Below are 25233 nucleotides of genomic sequence, written 5' to 3' on the forward strand. Positions count from 1 at the left end.
CAGCAATACGCTAAATGCTTCTGTCGGCAGGTGGGTTGGAGGAAATAGTATTTGTCAATGCAATATTGAGGCAATTAAGTTAAATGGAAGTGACAGAGGCTGTGGGGTGGCTGGTAAGCAAATTGAGGGGCCTGACGTCAGGAAGAAGAAATGGCCTGTATAAATATGCGAGGAGGCAGGGTTTGGGGTACTACATAAAGGTTCGGTAGCGAGACGCGACTAGTTTAAGGACAGACTCTCATGATGCCAACTTCAAACAGTTCCACTTCTTCAGATAAAATCTTCCGCAGGGCAGTCTCCGAACTGGACTCTAAACAGGTCGAGTCTGTTACGGTAAGCATTCCATCTTAGGACCAGTACTTTCTGACACTTCTCTTACATCTTCAATTTGTGAAACAAACCTGTATTTGTTTACTGCACGGAGTTACACTTGCTCCTTCACATCATTATTATTATTATTATTATTATTTTTAAATACTCAATTCATATTTTTCTACACCAAGATTACTTTCTTTCTTCCATTGTGGAACATTAGTTATTGTCCCATTTTTTGTATTTTGAGCACGAACCATGTACAAGTTGTCATTGATCATTTTTTCTACAGTATATTCTGTAGATAGTTGTTTGTTTTGTTTGTTTGTTTTTTTTACCACTAAAATCATTTAGGTGTCAACCAATACATCGATTTAATTTAAATACACCATTAATTTGTGATACTGTAATACTATTTGCTACATTATATATATATACAAAAAAAAGCATAACATAAACGTTACTTCATGTATAACGGACATGTGTGCATACTGGCTGGGCGTTGTATGTGCTCATTTTAAAACACAGCATTTGAGCATATTGGATAATTTTGTAGAATTTGAAAAAACTGTCCTAATTGTACTAACGTATAAAAGCCTTGCACATTGACTATCGGGTCATGTTTTAACTAGCACAACTTTTTAGTGGTTGGGTAAAATAGACAGGTAACTCGGAGGGACAAGGGACAACGACAACGACAAACCATTTAAGCTGTTAAAGCAATTTAGGTCCTATCAGTCATGTACCCTCATACGGGGTAAATCACATATGGCACTTAGTTAAGAATAATTTAAACCATCGCAAGATCATGTCCTTAAGACACTATGTTATCAAAGCATCGTCCGGGTCAGTATACATTGGAATGAAATGCAATTGTGCCAAATCGGTGTTGGTAGAAACCGGAAACATTATTTAATATTTTTTGGAAATTCTGGTTTGATATTTAAGCGTTGTCATTTTAGCGGAATGCACCGCCTAAATTATTATTTGCGAATGAAGCTTTACTGTCAATGTATGCAGTCTCCTCGGTTCGTGGGAAGGAGGCAAAGCTTAATCGAAGATGCCCGGAAGGAAAGAGAAGCTGCGGCGGCGGCGGAGTCTGCTGATTCCAGTGATCAGATTGTCTTCGAGGAGGAGGAGGATGGAAAGGCCATGGTTAATCTCTTCTTTACCCTCCGAAGCACCAAAAACCCGTCTCTATCCCGCACCTTCAAAGTGTTTGAGGTAAGACCAGCTATTGAAACTTGTGCTTTTTATTTATTTATTTTACTACGGACAATAATTATACTTAACAAAACACAGTAATAAAAAAGAGAGACTTGCAAACTTTAAAAAGTAGTATGCTGTCTATCAAAACCAATTGTTAATAGATTTAAACTTTTAAAAACAGTGGCATACTGCACGTATGAACGAGAACTAACTTTACAATAAAAAATAAATCAAAAAAGACATACTGAATGTTTATTTTTGGTCTTGAACCGTCAATAACTATCCGTGTGTGTGTGTGTGTGTGTGTGTGTGTGTGTGTGTGTGTGTATATATATATATATATATATATATATATATATATATATAATATATTTTTATTATTATTTTTTCTAAAACCAATCACATACTGTAAGACGCGCGGAAAATATGCACATAATACTGTATATGGCTTTGGTTTTGTGAATGTTGACAAGACGGATTGACACACTTCCAGCCCCTTACTAAGGATAACATCTATCCAGACACGGGTAAAATACAATTGGGTTTCTAAATATAAACTGCAGGGAACGGTCTGCAGAAACCATTACAATATATAAGGCACCTTTCAGTTAATTCAATAGCTGTCAGATTATAGTAAATAAATTGATTGCGCTGAGACAACAACACGGAGAGGTGGCGAGATAAATTTAGAAGAGGAATTCAATTCAATTCAATTGTGAGAAAAGCGTGTGTTCCAGACGACTAATTCCCCTTATTACAGGAAATCTCATGCAAGTTAAATTGATAGCTGCTGTTTTCACTTTGCATTGTAGATTTGTTTTATTTATTTTACATCACAATACTTCCTGAATTTAACTCGATCTCAACACATAAATTTCAGTTCCTTGGACGTTTCGCAGGTGGATTGTTTTTTCTACAGTTTTTTTTTTTTTTTACTACTAAAATAATTTACGCGTCAACCAACAATTCAACTTCATTTAAATAAAGACACACTTAATTGTTGATGTAATTCTCTTTTCTACACTATTTTAAAAAGCGTGTGTGTCAGCCTGATTTCAGGACCACGGAGAGCGAACACAACTGATCGGCGCTGGAGAAAACATATTGCTTTAAAGTTGTCACCAAAGCATTCCTAATGATATAAAGTCAACTGCATATACCCGAGTATGGTCTAGAGTTTTGAGGAATAATAAATTAAAAAGGTAAAGGCAATCATCCAAATAAAGCTGAAGCACTAACGGATAACGACATAGAACGTCTGTACAGCACTGAAACACTACGTTTAAAAAAAAAAAAAAAAATGTACTGCTGAACCTTGTCGTCTTTAATATTAGCATCACAAGGATATCCATGTATTATAAAAAGTAATAGATGTGCCTCTTCAGTGAGTAGCAGGAAAATAATTCCATCTAGGGTTTTTGTGACGTCATAAATTACGATTCGACGGTCGAGTAATTTATAAACTGTCACAGAAACCCTAGATGGAATTATTATCCTGTAACTCACTGAAGCCCGTCTATAATCTCTCTCTCTCTCTGTGTATGTGTGTGTGTATATATATATGATACATACATACATACATACATTGATGAAGGCTATATTTGCATTCTGAGTCATTCGAAAAAAACACCGCAGTAATACCACAGTAGTGACGTCAAAATGGTATATTTGTCTAGAAGATTATACTTAACTTTTGACCCATATTTGACTTTTCCTTAAATACGCTATTTTTTGAAGTTCATTATCTACCCAGCGTAATTCACCATTACTGAATTATGAAAAAGATAATTATATTTAATATTCTTTTAATATTGATTTAATTTACGTTAATATTATTAATTAAATTCACTTGACATGTTATCCTTAACACCCGTTTTATTGTCTTTTTTTTATTACAGACACTAATATCCATGTATTATAAAAAAAGAAAAAAATAGCTGGGCTTCAGTGAGTTAAAGGAAAATAAATTACTCAACGGTCTCGTAGTTTATGACATCACATAAACCCTAGATGGAATTATTTTCCTGTAACTCACTAAAGCCCATGTAGTATTCTCACTCTCTTTCTCATGTTACCATGGCAACAGACCCCTGAACTGGAAAAAATAATTCTGATATTATTTACGTTCATACCTCAGAACGTGACTAATTCTTTTTTCATATTAGGCTCCTTTCTACGCCATCTCCTTCTCAATCAACAAGCACGGCGAAGCGGAGAATAGCCTACATTCAAAACAACATATTTACAATTCGAAAAAAGCGAGGTTGACACCAATAACAGAATCCTTTAAACACATGTTTCTAAAAGAGCAAGAAAATGAAAATACAAGAAGAAAACACATATGGACATAAACCTTACAAAGTCGTATTTGCGTTCAGTTGGAGAAACGAGCGAATTTCACCAGATACCTGAAAAAGACCTGGCCAAACACCTTAGCAGTAAAAAAGATATTTTTTTAATTAAGGATTACCTCCTCACATTATAAGGCTTTATTTTAACTTAACTCAAATTGGCAAGATCACTGTCACATTTTGTGCTTGCTTCAAAAATGTGACAGTGCCGATGTTGGCATGTGGCACCACCCCACATTTAGCATGGCAAAACTCCCTGTGGGCAGCATGGTAACCAGGGACAACCATATATTTTCTTAATACCCACAAATGATAGAATTCAGGGATGGGTAACACAACCCCCACCCCTAAAGCCTGTTACCTATAACCCCCTCCGATATGAGGCAAAACTACTTAAAAAGTGGTAGAAATGACACAGGTTTATATGTAGTTCCACAATTATGCCCCAAAGGATGCATACATGAACTGCAAATGTAGATTTCCACGTTCTGTATGTTCTAAGGTTTGCAGGGAGACCAAACATGTATATTTAGTATACTGGGTTCTTACCTGACACACCCCCAAAAGCCATTGACACCCCTGGAAGGATATTTCCATGCAGTACCGGAGGTTATTCAAGCTAGCAGTATCCACCTTTGGACTGGAATACCAATAAAGCGTGGTATGTCCGGCTGTACATTATTTTTTTGGGGGGGAGGGGGCAATTGTACACTGGCACATACTCCCTTGGCCTCCTGGGGCATGCAGGCTGTTCCTCAGACTCACTTTCTGGAGTTCTAACAGGCTCTTCTGTGGATGAGGGGCAATCCTCTTCCTCCGTGACATCACTGGGGGTGTCACTAGGGTAAAAGTCACTGACGGAATCAGACCAGGGTCTGAATCAGGAGTCACTGTCGGTTTCCATCATCATCCTTGCCACCTCCTCAGTGCGCAACCATTTTGCGTGAAATTTAATTTACAGTAGTTACTGCAATATATAGCAATCGATGAAATAAACTTCACACAATAACACAAATTGGTACACCATTCACATACTGTTAAGCCAGAAATATTGCAAACCTTTTATTGTGGGTTTTGCGCGTATGAAAAAAAAAACTGCAAACATTTTTTTGCACAGATATCAAATTCCACTAACAATACATGCTTTGTATATTGCAACAGGTCACCAACATTTCTGGACCAAAATAAGTTTTATGGGTGTAATTCGCCAAATATTTGTGGATTTACAGTATTTTGAAAGACACTAAACCCTCCCGCACACGTCCTAACATTTTCGAAGCGATTGATCATTCACAGCCTGCGGGGCTAACCCTAACCCTAACCCTTTGATATACATCGCGTTCGGTACAATATAGGGCACCCTGTAGTAATCACTAGCGAACGACTAGTTCTGAAAATAACTGTTGAAAATAACATCAAGTTTGCAAAAATAGCTCTTTGGGTGTGCTAAATGTTGTAGCCATCACAATCTGCTCAGATCAAAGCACAATCCTATATAAATACAGACTTTGGTTGCTGTCTTGACTTGCTGGATTCTAGACTGAACAACAAGGAGAAATCCTATCGGCTAGTTTAGGCATCAATCATAATGCATGTTTGATAGACGTGAACGGTGCACCATTCACAAAGTTTGAGAGACTAAACCCTCCCACACATGTCCTACAATTGTAGAGGTGATTGGTCACTCACAGCCTGCAGGGTACTATGCCACTGACATGTGCTAGATTGCATGCGGTACAAAATAGGGTAGCCTGCAGCAATCAATAGCGATTGTTTAGTTCTGAAAATAATTGTTGAAAATAAGATTGAGTTTGCCTAAATAGCTCCTTGGATACCCTAAATGTTGTAGCCATCACAAGTTGATCAGATCAAAGCAATATAATACAGATTCCAGACTGAATAGCAGGGATAACTCCTTGTGGCAAAGTGGTGAATACGTGCAGGTGAGTGCAGTGCAGAGCAGATTAATCACACAGACAATGTTGTACAGGTGCAAGGGTGTTTATTTAAATTATTAAATGTCCAGAGCCTCAAGGCAAAACCTGTAAACAATAATGAAAGAAGTGGTACAGCGGCGTGTAACACTTCTGTTTATAATCCAGCGGGTTTGACCCGTAACCCAAAGTCCAGTTCTTTCACCCACACAAAACATATATACACAGACAGTGCGTAATTCCATTAGTGGTGCAAAGACGGTTCCTGTAGTGGAAAAGGTGAGCAGTGATGTCCAGTTTTTACGCTGGCCTGCGGCTGCAGCTCCGGATCGTGTGGGTTAGTATTCTTTGAATACAACAAACCCAAGACAAACAGTTTTAAAACACAGACTCACAAATAACACTCACGGTATTCAATATACAGTCTCCTTTTCTAGGTTGTTCCTAACCATATGCAAAAAAGGAACCGATCACGTACCCCTAAGTTAACGAGCGCATCCGCTCCTCCAATCCTCGGATGCCACACCGTTTACCGTCGGGGTCATTGAGTTTGGATACCGTAGCTCTGTTTCTCTCCTAAATGACCGACTTCCACCTACCCTACGGAATAAATTGTCGTGCCATTTAATTAAGGGTACTCTGTTCATCTTGCACCGTGCCCTCACAGGTCGAGAGGGAGATCTAACACCAAGAATCATTCGATCTCCTTCACACTCCTATAGGCTAATTTAGACATCAATCATCCACTGTTTAAATGACGTGACCAATACACCATTCACATATTTCTAGAGATTAAACCCTCCCACACACTCCGTAAAATTTTTGAAACGATCGGTTACTTACAGCCTGCGGGACAGTGCGATATATGGGAGGACATAAGCCGTAGTCCCCTAGCACTTTAGGAGTATATTTTTAGTATATGTTTATAAAAATCATATTGCATTTCTGTTTCTCAATGAGATTTGTAACACCGATGACAATAAATAAACCAATCAATAAATACATATGTTCTATTCACTTTCTTCATAGCTCATTCCTTCAGCCTGATTGCTCTTCATTGATCTCTCTCCAAGGACACAATGTGTTTTGGTAATGTGGTGACCCAAATTGAATACAGTTTTAAAATTGCAGTGATTTTTACTCTATACTTTTTGGCTATGTAGATCTGTGGATGGATTTAATACCTGTTTTTTTCTTCTGTTAGACTTTCGAAGCAAGGATCCATCATCTTGAGACAAGACCCAGCAGAAAACCAAAAGACAATTTGGAAGATCTTGAGTATTTCGTCCGGTGTGAAGTTCACGTGTCTGATATCAACACTCTCATCAGCTCAGTCAAGCGAATCTCTGACGACGTGCGCACAACCAAAGAGGAGAAGAGTAAGATCTGACAGCATTACACATGCCTCTGTGTCATGTTGTAAATGGCTTAGTAAACATTGTACTATTTATAGCTATTTACAAAATATCATGCGCTGCCTTCCTTGTTTTGTACCCTTCGTACATTTCATATATCTTACCTGTTGTGCACTGCCATGGGCTTAATTGGTCTCAAATGTGCAGTTTTGAAAGAAACACATGTTATAGTAAACATGTATTGTATTTTAAAACAATATGGTACTACGTTGGGTAAAGAAGTCTCTCTTTGCAAGTCTTGCTGTTAGGCTATTCTTGCACATCCTTGGTCATTTCACCTGGAGAGTAAAATTGTCCCCTTCAACTCCTTCTTTACAACTAGCTGCTTCCCCTATGGACTGACATAATTTCAGCCACTAACATGCTTTGACCCAGAAGACACTGCTGTGGTGAAACAACATAGGAAGTGAAGCAGTAACAGACTTTCTGAGACAAAGGCATGAAACTTATTTTAACCTTATATAGTACCAGAAATCCAGTTTTAAAGAGAAGATACCTGTTCTTATTTCAAAACTGCACACGTGAGACCTACGTAGCAAATGGAGGTGCAGGGTAAGTGAGATTACAAGAACACTTTAGGTAACATATTCAAATATGTGTTTCCTGTACAAAGTTTGAAAACTACATTTGGTACATTTTGTTCCAACTATTTACCTTAATGCTCCCATAATGTAAATAATTCAATATGGGATCCTCCATAGGATTTATGTATTTTTACAGACATACATATATTTTGACCTACATGCAGTACACAGTTAAAGGCACTTCCTGAAACTTCTGTCTTCTTGACTTAATTTCTTCTGAGTTTTCATACCTTGGTACATAAAGGGCATTTGATAATCTGCTACTTTTTAAATCACTTTCGATAACTGCTTTATTCTTAGGTCCCCCTAATATAAATTGCTGCACTCATAACCTATAAACTCTTTTTTTTCAGTTCATTGGTTTCCCAAAAAAATTGCAGAGCTAGATAGATGTCACCACCTGGTAACGAAGTTCGACCCAGACCTTGACCAAGACCACCCAGTAAGTGAACAGCTAGGATGTCTTTTTTCAATGATTGTGAGTGCCTAACTGAATACCCTCTGAATTTGCGTAATGTTAATATTTTTCAGTTTATTATCCCATGATATGTGTTCAATTTCACTTAAGACAGTCTCTAAGCTAGCCTGTACAATATGGAATTGAGGATATCAAGAACACAATTTGATGGGCAGATGCATTTGGCCTCTTGTCTGCTGTGCTTAGTGTGACAATTGCCTGATAGAAATTTGAGAGCGATCAGCGACTCCCACATATATAAGCTTAGGGGCTGCTAGAGGTATAGAAGGAGATGGAAGGATGATGCTGCATGAGCGTTGCATGCCGACTGGAATACTGGGAATGCATTCCCTGAGGGAAGTGATGAAGCACAGGGGCTGTCTCCTCATTAACTCTGCTGAACAAGCACCATTTTCTGTAATGATTTTGTACCAAGAAGCAGAAGAAACGTACACATTGTTGAAATATTTTTCAACAAATTTATAACTCGGATAGTCTTATAACAGATAATAACACATATGGTAAGTTGGGAATAAGCTGTTGGCTATTAAAATATGTTTTCAATGTTTCTAATTATGTTTACTTAATTTATACAGGGATTCTCTGACCCTGTTTACAGACAGCGCAGAAAAGCTATAGGTGATATAGCGTTCAACTACAAACAGTAAGTGGCCTGGCTGCTGTATTTCTTTCCTAGCAGAAACCATAGGGTCTCAGTTTCCAAACTGAAAGTTTAAAGCAAGAACTATGCAAGGATAAGGATGGATTTCACACATATAATTTTATGCAAAACTTGCATGATTCTTGCAGTCATTTGTTAGTTCTTGCAAATTCGTTGGGTGATTTATTCATCCCATGCATCATCCACTTAAACTCTTATTATTGTTCAAGGCATGCATGGAATCCTTTTCTTATCCTGAAGTCACACTTGCATTCTTGCTTTAACATACATTACCAGTGTTGCATGTCTAGCTGGTTCTTTGCATGAATCTTATGTTTGTATCGGTCAGGGTTGCTTTTGGCAACACTGCTGTTCCCACAGATCCTCCTGGCAAACATATTTATTTTGTTTTGTTTTATTCCTCAGCTGATATTTCCCCAAGCCGGTTGTGTGAAAAAATAACAAATCTTAATTATGAAAAACAGATGTCTGCAATATATACAACACAAGATAATGGCCAAGTGTGGCAAAGCTTCTTCGTATCAGGTTAGGTCCGGGACTTTTACCATGGTTTTATGTGGGTGCACCAATAAACAAGTCCTAGTCCCCAAGTATGTTTTAAGCACATACAAGTGCACTTTTTATAAAACACAAAATAAAACAAACACAAAAAAGCCTAACTCTTTCCAGGAGTTCTAAACTAAAATTGTCTTCAGTTCTAACTATACCAGATAGCTAAGCTGTTTACCAGTCACAAAATCCAACAAGAATAACTATTAAATCCATTTTCTTTCAGGTCTGTACGCACCCATGCCTTTGCCTCAACACAGCACCCAAACAGCAGCCCACATATACAGGGTTTCCCTTCCTTTTATGCAGTGGCTAAGTGTGCACAGGTGTTCTAATTAGCTAATAATTACCCCTTAGCTAATTGAACAGTTACCCCAATTACATTCCCAAGATGGCTGCTTTTTGCAATCACCCTCACCAATCTGGCAATGTCTCCCAACCCCCAGGGTCCTAAAGCCTCCAATTAGGGTCGGGAACACCTATTCCACCACACTATGATAAAGTATTGCATAGTGAACGCTGCAAGATGTTCTATAACAAAACTGTAGTGCCAGAGAAGTGAAGTTCTGCACAGTTTTTGCATTCTCATTTTTCATATTTAAAAACCCAACAGGTTAAGATATTGGGCTGCCACATTGATCTGGAGGGCCAACATTTTTTAAGATATTGACCATTTTTGTGGGCAACAGCACAAACTACTTTCAATGCAATATCAGGGTTTATATATATATATATATATATATATATATATATATATATATATATATATATATATATATATATATATAATTTAATCGTTATTTTTCTTACAGCGGTGACCCCATACCACGAGTAGAATACACAGAAGAAGAAATTGGCACATGGTCAGTGTGTTTCTATGTGAATGAAAAGGACAATTTGGTATGGTTTAGATTCACTTTGATGGATTCATAGGTTTGTCATAACATTCTGGCAAATGTTTAAAACTCAACAGCGCTCCCAATATCATCCCCTATAAAAGTATCCCATAGTAAAAGCATAGAGAAGTGTCATGAAGCATAGTGAAAGTATAGGTAAGCATATTAGAGCAGAGAACTAGTATTTAAAAGCATGGTAATACTGCAAAATTACCATGCAAATGTAATAAATATTTATAAAGGATGTCTAAAGTATATCAAATACACCACAATATTTTACTATTTACAGAATAGTGTTCCTATTTCAAAATAGAAACAGCATTTATTTTATTTTTAGAATGGAAAACTGTTTTGAATTTTTTTTTTAAAGTAGAAAATAGTTTGGGTGTCCTTAACACTGAATTTATTGTACATAGTCAAACAATTAATACATTAAGGACTGGAGATGGTGGCCTTGTAATGAATACTGAATACAGGTGTGGCTTAATATTGAAGTTGGCTTTTCCTTGCTGTCAATAGAAGCAAATCGGAACAGTAATATAAGCGGCCTTAATTGTGAGGAGCTCTTTATACTAAAGGTAGCCTTACAGTGAGGTTTTAGTGTATATCTGCTGTGACAAACAACCCAGGATTAAGATATGCTGTTTACATCTTTGTTTTTTTTCAACACCTTCCTGTGTATTTCTGTAGGCACGAGGTATACTCAACCCTGAAGGGCCTCTACCCCACGCACGCCTGCAGTGAACATTTAGAGGCCTTCAGGCTTTTGGAAAGACACTGTGGCTACAGCGAGAACAACATTCCCCAGTTGGAGGACGTGTCACGCTTTCTTAAAGGTGAGTTGTGCCAGTGAATCAAATTTCCTGGTTATATTTATTTTGAAGGTGAAACGGTTGTGTAATCTTTGTCAGTGTCTTCTAACAAAATAATTCCATTTAAAATATGATAACTGGTAATACACTGGGCTACAACAAATCTCTGTTTGCAAGCCTTTCTTTTACTGAACTTTCCTGGTAATTTCAGCTGAAGAGTAAAATTGTCCACATCCCTTCAATGCCTTCTTTCCTGTTAGTAACCAACCAGCTGCCTCCTCTAGGGACTGAAATGCTTTGTGGCCTGTAAGATTTTTATTATTGTTATTATGTAATTATTTGGCAGACGCCTTTTATCCAAGGCAACTTCAGGTGTTACAGGACAGTACAGGGTTACAATGCAAGATTCATATTTAAATACATTATAGTTTACAGCAAGTGCAAATAATACTACTGAAATACAATATTAAATAGGCAACAAGTCAGGATTACAACAAGTTATATCTACAATGACATATTAGTAGATCCAGTAACGTGGTGCGTGGGTCAGGCAATTCCAGTGCATAGTAGGAGGGGTAGATCAAGAGACCCTGATGACCCTGCTTAGGTGAAATGACCTAGGAAGTGCACATGCTACAGATTTCCTGAAAGGCAAGGCTAACATACCAATAAACATTTTTCTTCCTAACATTGTAGCTGGTATTTCTCTATTTGAGATTACAAAATATTTATCAAGCTAGAATAAATCCATCACTGCTAAGATATATTCACATGCTGCTTACAAGAAAAGTTGGTTGCGGGTTTGAATATGGTATTTCTGGTATTTCTTTGATAGTTATCTAAAGTACTACCAGTATGTATATATTTTTGGTCCAATTCTGGTAATGGTCCTTGGAAAAGTACCAAGATGGTTCCTCTCTTGGAAAATGAAGGAGAACAGGAATTGCACAGTGAGTGTTCTCGCATTGCCCTACAGATTCCCGGCCATATCTTACTGAAGCTTCGAAGTTTAATGGGAATGTAATGTGATTTGTGCCGGACTTATGGCCCTAATGTTTCACTACTCCCCTAGTCATAGCAGGATGTACAGTACTACAATATCCAATCAATTCAATAGCGACTTCTCTAGCTAGCAAAGATTTATGAAAATAAATGGGGGGGGGGGGGGGTGTACATGACTATGAACTGCAAATTGAATTCATGAGTAGCAAATGATGACATTTTACCATGGCATTGCAAAATACATAGGCCATATTTTCAAAGAGTTTTCTCCAGTTTAACTTTTATTTTCTTAAAGGAGAAAAACACTGATTAACTTTACAAAATTATATCAATGATGTAAGTAATGCAATTGGCGGTCTCTTGAGTCCTCTCAAGTTGTTTGTTTCTTAATTTTGTACATTACTTTTGCATTTTCATCTTTCAAAAAATAGAGTTAAAGACTGGAATAAACACTTTGGAAATATGGGACTATTCTCAAAGCCCTTCACAGAAAAAAAGAGGGTTGAGAATGTGGCCCTTTGTGTCTTGTTTATTGTGGTTGTGAAAAAATTCTTCACAGCTGACCAATATAAAAGGTTGTTAAATGTTTTATCGGCTGCTCATTAAATCGCTAGGGTTGTCTTGATTGAATACTTGTGTCCTGCAGAAAGAACTGGGTTCCAGTTGCGCCCCGTTGCCGGCCTCCTGTCAGCCCGAGATTTCCTGGCGAGTCTGGCGTTCCGTGTGTTCCAGTGCACGCAGTACGTGCGCCACGCCTCCTCACCCATGCACTCTCCTGAGCCGTGAGTACACACATTCACTCTGCTCTAATCAGCCACGCACTCCCCTGAGCCGTGAGTACACCAGGAATAACCGTACAATAACCAGGAACTTCTGCTTCATTATTCCATATGTAAAACAGCAGACACAGATTTATACTTCCCTCTACCCTGGTAAGACAACTTAACTTACCTGGTATTTTCTGTTTCTTCTTTATAGAGACTGCATTCATGAGCTTCTAGGCCACGTCCCCATCCTGGCTGACAAAACCTTTGCACAGTTCTCTCAGGTAATGCTGTTTTATTTGTTCTCCTCCCTTTATACTCTATCATGCTACTTTTCATTAAACATGTAATAACCAAGGCTTAAACATGGTCCCTCCCATTAAGAAAACGTGTTAAGTAAGTAGCTTCAAAAGCTGCCACATATCTATCTTTATAAAAAAAAAAAAAAACACTTAAGCAATTTCAAATGTTTTTTCATGACATGTATTGGCACCTTTACATTAAGTCTGTCAAAATGTCATAGAACTAATTAAAGAATTGATTGAAAACCGTTACATAGTAACTAAGCTGCATTATAGTCAATAGCCAGAAAAAGAGGTAATTATTTCCAGCATCTGTTGAAGAACAATGTTTTGGCAACACAACAGATGATGGTCAAGACAAAGGAGTTGGATTCACGTTTTGAGAAAAGCAATAATAAAGAAGTACCACAGAACAAATTCAACTAAAATGCTTGAAAGAAGTGGACATCCAAAGAATTATGGGTACAGCAGGTAGAGTCATCCGAGCAGCTAAAAAAAAATCCAAGATTAACAGCCGAAGACTAGAAGCATCAGGCGTAACAGAGCCTGAAAGAACTGTACAAAGGCACCTAGACACAGAAGAGTTGTGTGCACGTAGACCTCGCTGCAAACCACCTTTAAAGAAAATTCATAAAACAAACTAAAATGTGCATTCTTCAACAAAATTCTCTGGTTCCAGTGAGTCTAAAATATAACTTTTCCCCAAAAATGAACCATAGTATGTTTGGAGAAAAAAGGGAAAGCCTTCAATGAATTAAACATTGTTCTTACAGTTAAACATGGAGGTGTTTTTGATAATGTTATGGGGGTGTTTTAGTAGTTCAGGGACTGGAGAGATTCATGTGATTGAAGATCGAATGAATGCGGTATCAAAACATTCTACAAAGTACAATGATACCATCTGCTCGTAGGCTGAATGGCAGACACATCTTCCAACGCCACAATGACCCAAAGCATATGGCTAAGTCAACGCTATATTTCTTGAAGAAAACAAAGGTTAAAGTTCTAGAATGGCCTTCATAATCAACAGATCTCAATCCAATAGAAATGCTTTGGACTGATCTGAAAAAAAGATGTAGCCAAGTATCCAATCTGTCTGAGCTGAAGGAAATATGCAAGACAGAATTGGCCCAGATTTCACCAACAAGATGTAACATATAGTACTGGTTAAGAATGATCATAAACATCTTAAAGCCATAATAAAAGCAAAAGCAGAACACATGAAATACTAAAGCAGGGATGCTTCTACTTTTGACATGAACAAACACTTTAAATGAAATACATTTGTTTGTTTTTTGATAGATTATTTGTTAAATTATTAGACATTGTGTATTTTTTTGGTTTGTTTTATTAGAAGGTGGTAAAAGTTTACTAAATGCTTGTCCTTATCTGTTACTTTGAATTATGGTATAATAAGCGTAGGGCCCCAATATTTTTGTCTGTAACTGCACATATTCAATTGATCCTATTACGTTACCAACAAAAAAAGTTTTTGTTTTTTTTTAGAAAAACACAAAAATCTGGATCTACAAAATAATAGCAATATTGGTAATAACATTTGTTTTTCTATTTTTTAAGAACATCGGTCTGGCTTCCATGGGAGCATCTGATGAAGAAATTGAAAAATTATCAACAGTAAGTATTGTACAGATTAAAAAAGATTGGGCCAACTGCTGTCCTTTAGCTGATTGGTTTTACATTTTAGCTCTGGTGTTGCTATTCTTATCGTACCTTTTAAAGAAGTACCAGACAACAAAACGAAACTAACGGTGATGAAGACAATTGACTTAAATGCAGTTCTCTTTAGTTTCTGTTTTGTTTAGTAATTCTTTAATTCTGCTAAGGGTAGCAGTGCTGTAATTCAAATGTATTCCCAGCCTAATATTTCCCTGTCAATAGTAACATCCAATCACCTTTACCAGATATGTGTTTTCATCAAGGGCTTCTCAAATGCTACCACAAGCGGTTCCTATTTGATTGTATAACCCTGTTATAGGGGGTTATGGGTTATCTGATGACAGACACACAGGTGTTGTGCTTCAACATGTCACTCAGGCGCGCAGATTGATTCATTTGTGGCAATTCTTTTTTTGATGTAGTATCAAGGTGCAACTAGGATGGACTGAGGCAAATAGGGAACCACAAGGCTGTGCCAACAATGGTATAGACCTGGGCACATATACACAAACGAGACTGTACACAGAGAACTAAGATACAAAACAATGAAAACATAAGCTGGCCTACAGGCGGCCAAGCGCTACCACTAAAGGCGGGCCCCGGTCCAGAAAACCTCTGCGCTACCTTCTTCCTATGTCTTCACAATGGTCGAACAGCACCATAAAATAAAATACTGTTTTTTTTTTTTACCGTATCCACCCCAAAGTGGCATTTTCCCATGAGCAATATCCACAAATGAAAAAATACAAGTATAGAGGGGGTTATTGTTACTATAAATGGAAATTATATACCTTATTTATCACAATTCCAAAATAAAAAATTTTCTTGAATAAGATTAATAGTCCAATGCTGTAATGGTGCACTGTTTATTTTCACCAGTGGAATGTAATTGTAATGATATTTTTTTATTTGCCTCTCTTTGTGATTTCAGCTTTACTGGTTTACAGTGGAGTTTGGACTCTGTAAACAGGGTGGCGTTATTAAAGCCTATGGGGCCGGATTGCTGTCATCATATGGAGAGCTTTTAGTAAGTGACCTATTTTCTAATCGCAACTTATTTGAACCCTTTGAGTAGTACGAACGTACCGGTACGTTCTGCAAATTTTAAACTTGAATTACTGAGCCTACACAACCCCTGATCACATAATATTATAACAGTAGGTTTCTGTAACACATTTTACTGGTCTCTTGCGCCCTCTGCCAGATATTGATTGAATTACATATAATAAACCCATTCACAAAAATGTCAACAGTGTTTGTAAACCGGCGAAAATCGCTCAGTGAGAAAGAAGTATTAGTAATAATGCTGAATTCAGATTCCGATTTAAATTCAAATACATACAGTTCTTCCACTGGATCAGATGTCGGTGCAGACATAAGCGAAGAATATTTATCATCAACAGCAAGTGGCAGCGAAGAGGCGGCGCCAAGCTCTGTGCGTTGCTCCATGCTTCAAGGAGTATCAAACGCTGAAGCATTAGACACTCTCACTCCCTCCACCCCCACCACCTGTTTACCCAGATATGATTTATTCATGTCTCTCTCTCTCTCTCTCTCTCACACCCTTTTTTTTGTTAGGACATGCTGTTGTGGTTGTTCCACCCCGTTGTTTATTGCCTACATGTTATGTTTAGTCAAAACCTTTCCCTATGACTAAATAAATATAGGACCAGCAGTGCATTTTAGAACTCGCTACTGTAGTGGATTATTTTCTTATAAGGTATTGCCTAAATGGCATTAAATAACTCAATAAAGCTAGACACAGCATTAACAGTACAAAGAGCTTATAGATGGAACAATGAGGGTAAGAACTAGCCCTGCCCGGTATCTCTAGGACACTGGGAACTGAAGTGAGATAGAAAAAATAGTTTGTGTAAGTTTACTTCTTAATTATATTTTATATACTTTTATAATACAAGGATGTTACAAAGTGTTACTTGGCACAACGCCACACACCTGGCCGAGGAAGGTTCCAGAAAGTCTGCCCGGTAACAACCAATCAGACCTCGACTATAAGTGGTGCGATTGCCCCAGCCAATCAGATATGGGGTAAACAAGCCCCACAGATAACAAGGAACAACCAGTCTAAACTAATTTTAGCTGTCATGTCTAGCATAAACTTGTTATGCAGCTGCACCCTGCATACACCAAACATAGTTAATACTTCCTCTTTTTACTATTCTCTGTTACCTAAAATGGTATACACTTCCTCTGTAAGACATAGTTAAACTGCATTAAGTGCCATATAAGGGCAGGACGATTAGTTTCCTGCTTTAAGCTTGTTTAAGCTGACTATATATTGAGGAGCCAGAAACGGCTCGGGGTGCGTCTCTGCCTATTGCTAACAGAGTCTGTGTTACTTTGTTGAGCGCGCCAGTTTGCAAACTTATTAAAGGTAACCTTTTGTTTGACTCAATTTGTCTCTTGGCACATTCTTTCTGGGTCTAAAAGGAGATATTGAAATTTCCACGACACTACTCAAAGGGTTAATGAAAGATATTGCATACAGTGGAACCCTCAAGTATTTTATGTTACATGTTTTAAGACTGGCGTGGAAGCATCAAGGTTCTTAGTTTAATTGTACACAAGACGTTTCCAGTATTTTGTTTGTGATGTTGCTTAATGTGACAATCTGACAGCCCCCTGTGGCTCCCTTGATAAAATCACTGCCTCATGGTGCAGGGGGAGCTGCTGATTTTGGCTGGGGATGGTACATTGGGCTTTGTGCTCCCACAGCTGCTGTTTTTCCTCACTCTGACCCCTACTGATTAGGCACCAGAGGAGACCAGGCAGAGGCCAGTCTGCCAACTCCGTCTCTTCCCCCGGTTCAGTATCTTGGTAGCATCCTGCTTAGGTATGGCAGATGAGAAGAGAGAATTGGCTAGGCAGCGGGAAAGGGGGTCTCTCCCAGCTCTTCAGTCCACATGAAAGACAGTGGCGGAGAGTGGCAGCACCATGTTATTATGACTCAAAAGAGGGACTGCGAAGAATAAGCTTTAGGGCTGATCATGAGAATCTGTCATGTTTATTTGTAAAAGCACATTGTACTGTATATGTACTTGAACACCTAATACTTTATACTGATGGTGTGTGATGAATACCATTCTTCCTGCGATGTTGCTTCCCAGCATTCTCTGTCAGATGAGCCGGAGCTGAGGGAGTTCCATCCTGATGCTGCTGCTGTTCAACCATACCAGGACCTGAACTACCAGTCAGTGTACTTTGTGTCAGAGAGCTTCGCTGATGCCAAGGAAAAGCTCCGGTATGGACTGAATTCATTAATAACACTATTTTATTAAAGATCAGCTTGGTATGAGTATCACAGTCATTTCAGCTTGTGTGTTCTTCTTTAGATTCACTTTGTAAATCTGTTTCAGATCCTGGTAGTTTACAAATATAACTCTGTGATATAAAGTGTTCTGTTACACTTTAAGCCAGTTACAATGTCTTTGGAAAATGGCTTCAATTAGTGATCTGCATATTAAATATATATTTCTCTTGTAGAGCCTACGCTGCCAATATAAAGAAACCTTTTTCAGTGCGATTTGACCCTTACACCAACAGCATGGAAGTCTTGGACAATCCTCAGAAGATCAAAACTGGCTTGGAAGTTTTAAAAGAGGAATTGAGGGTTCTTACTGATGCTCTGAACTTTGTCAGATAATAATGTACAAACCACTGTGCCGAATGTGCTGGTTTTCTTACGACATAAATTTGCTTCTGTGTAGCGCTGCTACACTGTTGTGGGGTTGGATAGGCTAGCTAGAAAATAGCTAGATTGAAATAAAAGGCACTGGATTAGGTTTAAATTTCACATCTGTGTTTATATGTGCACGTGATATCATCTGGATTCAAGTAGTTTTAGATTTTATGTTGAGGGTTTATATATATATATATATATATATATATATATATATATATATATATATATATATATACAGACGTGCTCAAATTTGTTGGTACCCCTCCACAAAAAACGAAGAATGCACAATTTTCTCTGAAATAACTTGAAACTGACAAAAGTAATTGGCATCCACCATTGTTTATTCCATATTTAATAGAAATCAGACTTTGCTTTTGATTTTCTTTTCAACATAATATTGTAAATAAGAAAACAAATGAAAATGGCATGGACAAAAATGATGGGACTGCTAACCTAATATTTTGTTGCACAACCTTTAGAGGCAATCACTGCAATCAAACGTTTTCTGTAGCTCTCAATGAGACTTCTGCACCTGTTAACAGGTAGTTTGGCACACTATTCCTGAGCAAACTGCTCCAGCTGTCTCAGGTTTGATGGGTGCCTTCTCCAGACTGCAAGTTTCAGCTCTTTCCATAGATGTTCGATAGATTCAGATCAGGACTCATAGAAGGCCACTTCAGAATAGACCAATGTTTTGTTCTTATCCATTCTTGGGTGCTTTTAGCTGTGTGTTTTGGGTGATTATCCTGTTGGAGGACCCATGACCTGCAACTGAGACAGAGCTTTCTGACACTGGGCAGTACGTTTCGCTCCAGAATGCCTTGATAGTCTTGAGATTTCATTGTGCCCTGCACAGATTCAAGGCACCCTGTGCCAGGCGCAGCAAAGCAGCCCCAAAACATAACCGAGCCTCCTCCATGTTTCACTGTAGGTATGGTGTTCTTTTCTTTGAAAGCTTCATTTTTTCGTCTGTGAACATAGAGCTGATGTGACTTGCCAAAAAGCTCCAGTTTTGACTCATCTGTCCAAAGGACATTCTCCCAGAAAGATTGTGGCTTGTCAATATGCATTTTAGCAAATTCCAGTCTGGTTTTTTTATGTTTTTCTTTCAAAAGTGGAGTCCTCCTGGGTCTTCTTCCATGGAGCCCACTTTCGCTCAAAAAGCGACGGATGGTGCGATCAGAAACTGACGTACCTTCACCTTGGAGTTCAGCTTGTATCTCTTTGGCAGTTATCCTTGGTTCTTTTTCTACCATTCGCACTATCCTTCTGTTCAATCTGGGATTGATTTTCCTCTTGCGGCCGCGCCCAGGGAGGTTGGCTACAGTTCCATGGACCTTAAACTTCTTAATAATATTTGCAACTGTTGTCACAGGAACATCAAGCTGCTTGGAGATGGTCTTGTAGCCTTTACCTTTACCATGCTTGTCTATTATTTTCTTTCTGATCTCCTCAGACAACTCTCTCCTTTGCTTTCTCTGGTCCATGTTCAGTGTGGTGCACACAATGATACCAAACAGCACAGTGACTACTTTTCTCCATTTAAATGGGCTGAATAACTGATTACAAGATTGGAGACATGTGTGATACTAATTAAAGAAACTAATTAGTTTGAAATATCGCTATAATCCAATTATTTATTATCTTTTCTAAGGGGTACCAACAAATGTGTCCAGGCCATTTTAGAATATCTTTGTAGAATAAGCAATAATTCATCTCTTTTCACAGCTTCTTTGCTTTATTCTATGACATACCAAAGGCATGCAAGTATACATGATAAAATAGCTTTTAATTTCATCACTTTTCAGGAGGAATGAAGCATTATTTCAATGAGCTGTAAGGGTACCAACAAATTTGAGCACGTCTGTATATATATATATATATATATATATATAAACCTGAACATAAATTCTGAAACTTTGCATCCAGATAGATTTTGTGGCCTGTGACTGGTTTAAACATCGTCGGAGCAAAAATAGATTGAACTATTGCCCTGACGTCCTTACACCGCCAGGCAATAGTCTCCGTCTGTCAAGTGATTGGTTCACATCAGTCATTCCCGCCCCTTTTCAAAGGAACACCCTTCTCCCCTGCACTCACAACAAGAGAAAATGGCTGAACACTGATTCTGTGATTTAACAGAAAATGAATTACAAAGAATACTACAAAAGAAAGATGCTCCAGACACTAAAATGGTGATTAAAACGTCACTGTTCTGAATCGACGATGTCAACAAATATGATGGCCGGGATGTAAACTGGATTATGCAGCAGTCAGCAAGCCACACGGAGAGCTGGACGCCAAAAAAACTTTTATAACTACTGTATGCAGTATGAACTTCAAAAACATTATCTGTTATTTATTCTGTTAATGATTGATTTACTTATGCTGTATCAGCTATATTTAAACTAAATATATAAAGTTGTATTTAACCTTGCCTCACTTATTTTCTTGAATGATTCATATATTAAATATGTACTGCAGACTCGGCCATAGTGGAAAATTAAATGCCACTCGAGAAGACTACTGTTACCGACAGAGGGCTATAATGCCTGAAGCTGCAGTCAAAATAATGAGAGGCAAGGTTGGATAGTAAATATGACTTTATATACAGTAAAGCCATAAATATTTGCAAGTCTGTTTATATACGTTTTTCGCATATGAAAAAAAGTTAACATTTATGGCATGAATATCTTAGTGCATAATAATATACTACTACCAGTGCATGCGGTTGCCAACATTTCTGGAGCAAAATAGGTTTTATGGGTGTGATTTGCCAAATATTTTGGGAACAAATATTTATGCTTTACAGTATTTTGTTTAAATATAGCTGATGCAGCAGAAGTAAATAACATGCATAAATAACAGAACATGTTTTTGAAGTTCATACTGCAAGTATTTTTCTTCCTTTTTTAGTATGTTTTGTAATAATTTATAATTATTATAAATTATAATTTATTTCAGCTTTTTCATTCTAATATTTTATCTTGTTGTTTAGGAGTGGAGGTGGAGGGTGTTCCTTTGAAAAGGGGCGGGACTGACAGTGATTTGAACCAATCACATGACAGACAGAGACTATGCCAGGTGGTGTAAGAATGTGAGGGGAAGAATTAGTTAAATCTTTTTTTTTTCCTATGATGAGCTTTTAACCAATCACAGGCCAGAATTTCCAAGCATTGACTATAATATATATATATATATATATATATAAAAATATAATTAATGTTAATGGTGTACCATAGTTATTCCACCAGTGAGTGTGACCAGATATAGGAGCATGTACAGTCACAGACAAGTATTTAGGCATTTTAAAAAAAATGAGAAAATCCACAAAAAGTGTTTTCTATCATTACTAATTGTTCTTTTGAAAGATATAAATTAAAGCAGAGATTCAGCTTTATAATAAAACAGCAAATGATTACATAACATGCATAAAATAATAATAAAAAAAAAAACGAATTCCATAATTTGGGCAATCAACATATTTCGTATCAAACCCATTCATTGCAAATTATTGACAATTATCATGATTGACCAACACCTGGTTGGGGTTAAAATGCCCTATCCAGATAAAATCGTGAGAATGCGTGGTCAACAGCGAGTGATTTTTGACAAACTGGCTGTTAACCACGTATATGAGAACCCTCGTGCCAAATGTGGCAGAGGGATAACCTAGGTAATTAATAGCCAGTTAATCCCTCTGCCACAATATAAAAACCAGAAGCTTTGGCTGAACGTAGAGTGTGTTCAGAGGCGGAACGAGATGTGAGTGAAAGAGAAACTAAAAACTTAAAACATAACTAATTGCTAGTTTGCTACACCAGCACGATACTTGTTGGCGTGTTCTGTGTCTGTTTGCTGTGTTTGTCTGTTTTGGGCCATCGTGCCTTATGTTTTGAATAAGTGTTTTGTTTAAGCCTTATATTGTTCAATAAATCACATTCATTCATTACTCCAGTGCTGACTGTTGTCTGTCTGTCTTCCGCGTCTGTGACATCACACTACACAGCCAACATGGCACAGGGCTATTATTGACAAACACATCAGAACAAGAACTACTGCAACTAGCTCCAGGTGTGGAAGACGAAGAAAAATTTCTGCAAAATCTGGAAGGAGAATCATTCCAGCAGCCTGGCAAAATCCTTGGATTACTGCAAAAGATTTGTCACAACTGAGACAAGATGGTAAAGAAATTCACGAGCGAACAATTCAATGATACCTTAACAAGAAAACAAAGATGCAAACCTTTGTTAAAATCAATACACAAAAGAAAGCGATTGGTTTTCCATTGAATACTTGAAGAAGCCTGATAATTTCTTCAACCAAATTTTATGATCAGATGAACCCAAAATGTAACTTTTTTCACCAAACAAACAAGTGTTTGTTTCAACAGACCAATTAAGCTTATAATAAGCACTTAATTGGTGCAATTAAGTAATTTATGGCACAGTTGGAACAAAAACCAGGAGGCACACCGTTTCTCCAGGACCGGAATTGCCCACCCCTGTTCTAAGTTCATAGGTGGCGGTCCCTGGTCGGCAAAAACAAACTGCTGTCATTGGCACTCTCGCTACAACAAGCACAAAACAACAGAGAAGAAATAATACATTTAAAAAAATACATGGACAATCGGAAACAATGAGGTTCAGACCAATAACAGAAGAATTAAGGAGATGTTTTTAAAAGAGCAAGAAAATGAAAATACAAGTAGCCTTTCCACTGCCAGTGATGCTACGGGAGGAGGAACTCGCCCCACTGTCATCACTTCTGCCGTGAATTGATTGAATGATTAATTTAGGCTCCAGCCACAGGTGTATAAATAGGGTGATCACGGGTGACAAAGAGGTTAGTGTGTTTGGAGGTGGAACGAGAGTCTGGAGGTTAAGAGAAAGTAAAACTAGAAAGAAAAATAATTGCTACGTGTGCTAGTTTTAGACTAGCACGATTTTTGTTTTCTTCTGTGTCTGTTTGTCTGTTTTGGCCCACGTGCCATTTTGTTTGTATAAGTGTTCTGTTTTGTTTGGTGTTAGGTTAAACCTTTTATTTTATTTAATAAATATGCGCATTAGCGAGTTTTATACCCTACAATACTGACTTCCAGCCTGCCACAGACAAATCCTTATCGTTAAAGGCACAGTAGCATCTGCAAGATGGGTGGCTCTGGGTTTTTCAGCTGGGTGGCAACAAGCACTAAAGCCTGGGACACACATGAGCGGAGTGGCATCGTGCAGAAAAAGCAGAGTTTTGCTGCGCATACTGCCACCATTTATTTCTATGAGACTGAAATCACATTGACAAAAGAATACCGTAGCGGAAAAGTATCACAGCTGCATTTAAGCCTGGCAGACACATGAGCAGCGCAGGCACCGCTAGCAGGGAGCAGTGAGGGGTGATACCGCAAAATTGGACATTTTAAATAAACGGCAATGAAAGATGTTAATTTAGTAGGGCAACTCTTCATTATGCTTTAAAAAATGTCTTATGGTTCTGAAAGCTTCATTTCCCCCCCTTAACTGTCTGTTCTTAGAGAATTAAATATCAAGAACTGTATTACCCCTAACAGGCACCAAATAAAACCAGGCCAAAATGTTTTGAATGTAATTTGGGATTAACATGTCTTCTTGTTACATGTGTGTGAGGAAGTAGTACAATATATTAATCACACAAATCATGTTGATGGATATTCTAAAGTTTTCACCCAGATATGTATCATGCAATCCCAAACCACTCACCTGATTGGTTAGAGCTAGAGTTGCAGCTGAGGGAAAATGTCTCAGCTACATAATATCGCTCCCTAGCATTATTTTGCCTTTTTAAAATTCTGCCGCTGCGATACTTTTCCGCAATGGTATTTTTTCATCAATGTGAGTTCAGTGTCATAAGAAATAAATGGTGAGCGATATGCGCTACAAAATGTTGCTTTTCCCGCGGTCCTCATGTGTGCCCTAGGCTTTAGCTGGGCTACACGTCTGGCTGAAAAGCCCTGGGAAGAATCTTCTTGGTTTCATCTTCTTGGTTTATGGTGAATTGGTTGTATTTTATCAGTTATTTTTTAAGGCGTATTTTGTATTCATAAATGTATCGCATGTATACATTAAAAGTATTTATTCATTGTCACTCAAAGTGTCTCAATTTTTTAAAAATGTTTACACGAGAACCAGCACTTTATTGTTGAATTTCACAATATAACAGAGCGCACACGCAAAGACAATAAGGCACATCAGAAGAGGCCTCGACCCTAAAATCAGAATCTTAAAATCTGATATAGATGGACGGCCTTGGAGATAATTAAAAATAAAGACACCATCTGTGTATTGTGCTGTGAAAATGTTTATTAATATTATCTCGACAATGGAAGCGTTTGATGCCTCATCTTGCAGTTGATACATTTCCTTAGTATTACTGAGCTGTATAAGCCACTATCAGGTATCCTAACCACTGTACATTAAGGAGTGGGCTGAAGAAAACTTGAAATAACTCCATAAATCTTACAAGATTAACTACATATGTCTTACATTTTCAGTTTTGAAAGAAACACATGTTATAGCAAACATTTACTTTAATTTTAAAACTTTTTATCTGTT

General features: G+C 37.7%; 1 protein-coding gene across 1 annotated transcript; it reads left to right on the plus strand.

The window, feature by feature from the left end:
* Positions 1–213: 213 nt before the first annotated feature.
* LOC117435126 (tyrosine 3-monooxygenase-like) lies at positions 214–24766 on the plus strand. Its single transcript, XM_034906857.2, has 13 exons — positions 214–333; positions 1333–1536; positions 7011–7185; positions 8159–8247; positions 8859–8926; positions 10306–10356; positions 11080–11225; positions 12850–12985; positions 13182–13251; positions 14848–14904; positions 15878–15973; positions 18075–18208; positions 18451–24766. Exons 1-13 carry the CDS (start codon positions 241–243, stop codon positions 18608–18610), a joined length of 1479 nt encoding a protein of 492 aa, XP_034762748.2. The 5' UTR covers positions 214–240; the 3' UTR covers positions 18611–24766.
* The last annotated feature ends 467 nt before the right edge of the window (positions 24767–25233 follow it).

The sequence above is a fragment of the Acipenser ruthenus genome, chromosome 28 (genome assembly GCF_902713425.1).
Source record: "Acipenser ruthenus chromosome 28, fAciRut3.2 maternal haplotype, whole genome shotgun sequence".
Classification (NCBI taxonomy): Eukaryota; Metazoa; Chordata; class Actinopteri; order Acipenseriformes; family Acipenseridae; genus Acipenser; species Acipenser ruthenus.

Excerpts from the sequence above, each read along its gene's own strand:
- LOC117435126 (XM_034906857.2), top strand. The coding sequence starts at position 241 with ATGATGCCAACTTCAAACAGTTCCACTTCTTCAGATAAAATCTTCCGC. Across the intron at positions 15,974-18,074 it reads CATCATATGGAGAGCTTTTA|CATTCTCTGTCAGATGAGCC; the intron begins GTAAGTGACCTA and ends GTTGCTTCCCAG. Across the intron at positions 18,209-18,450 it reads GATGCCAAGGAAAAGCTCCG|AGCCTACGCTGCCAATATAA; the intron begins GTATGGACTGAA and ends TTTCTCTTGTAG.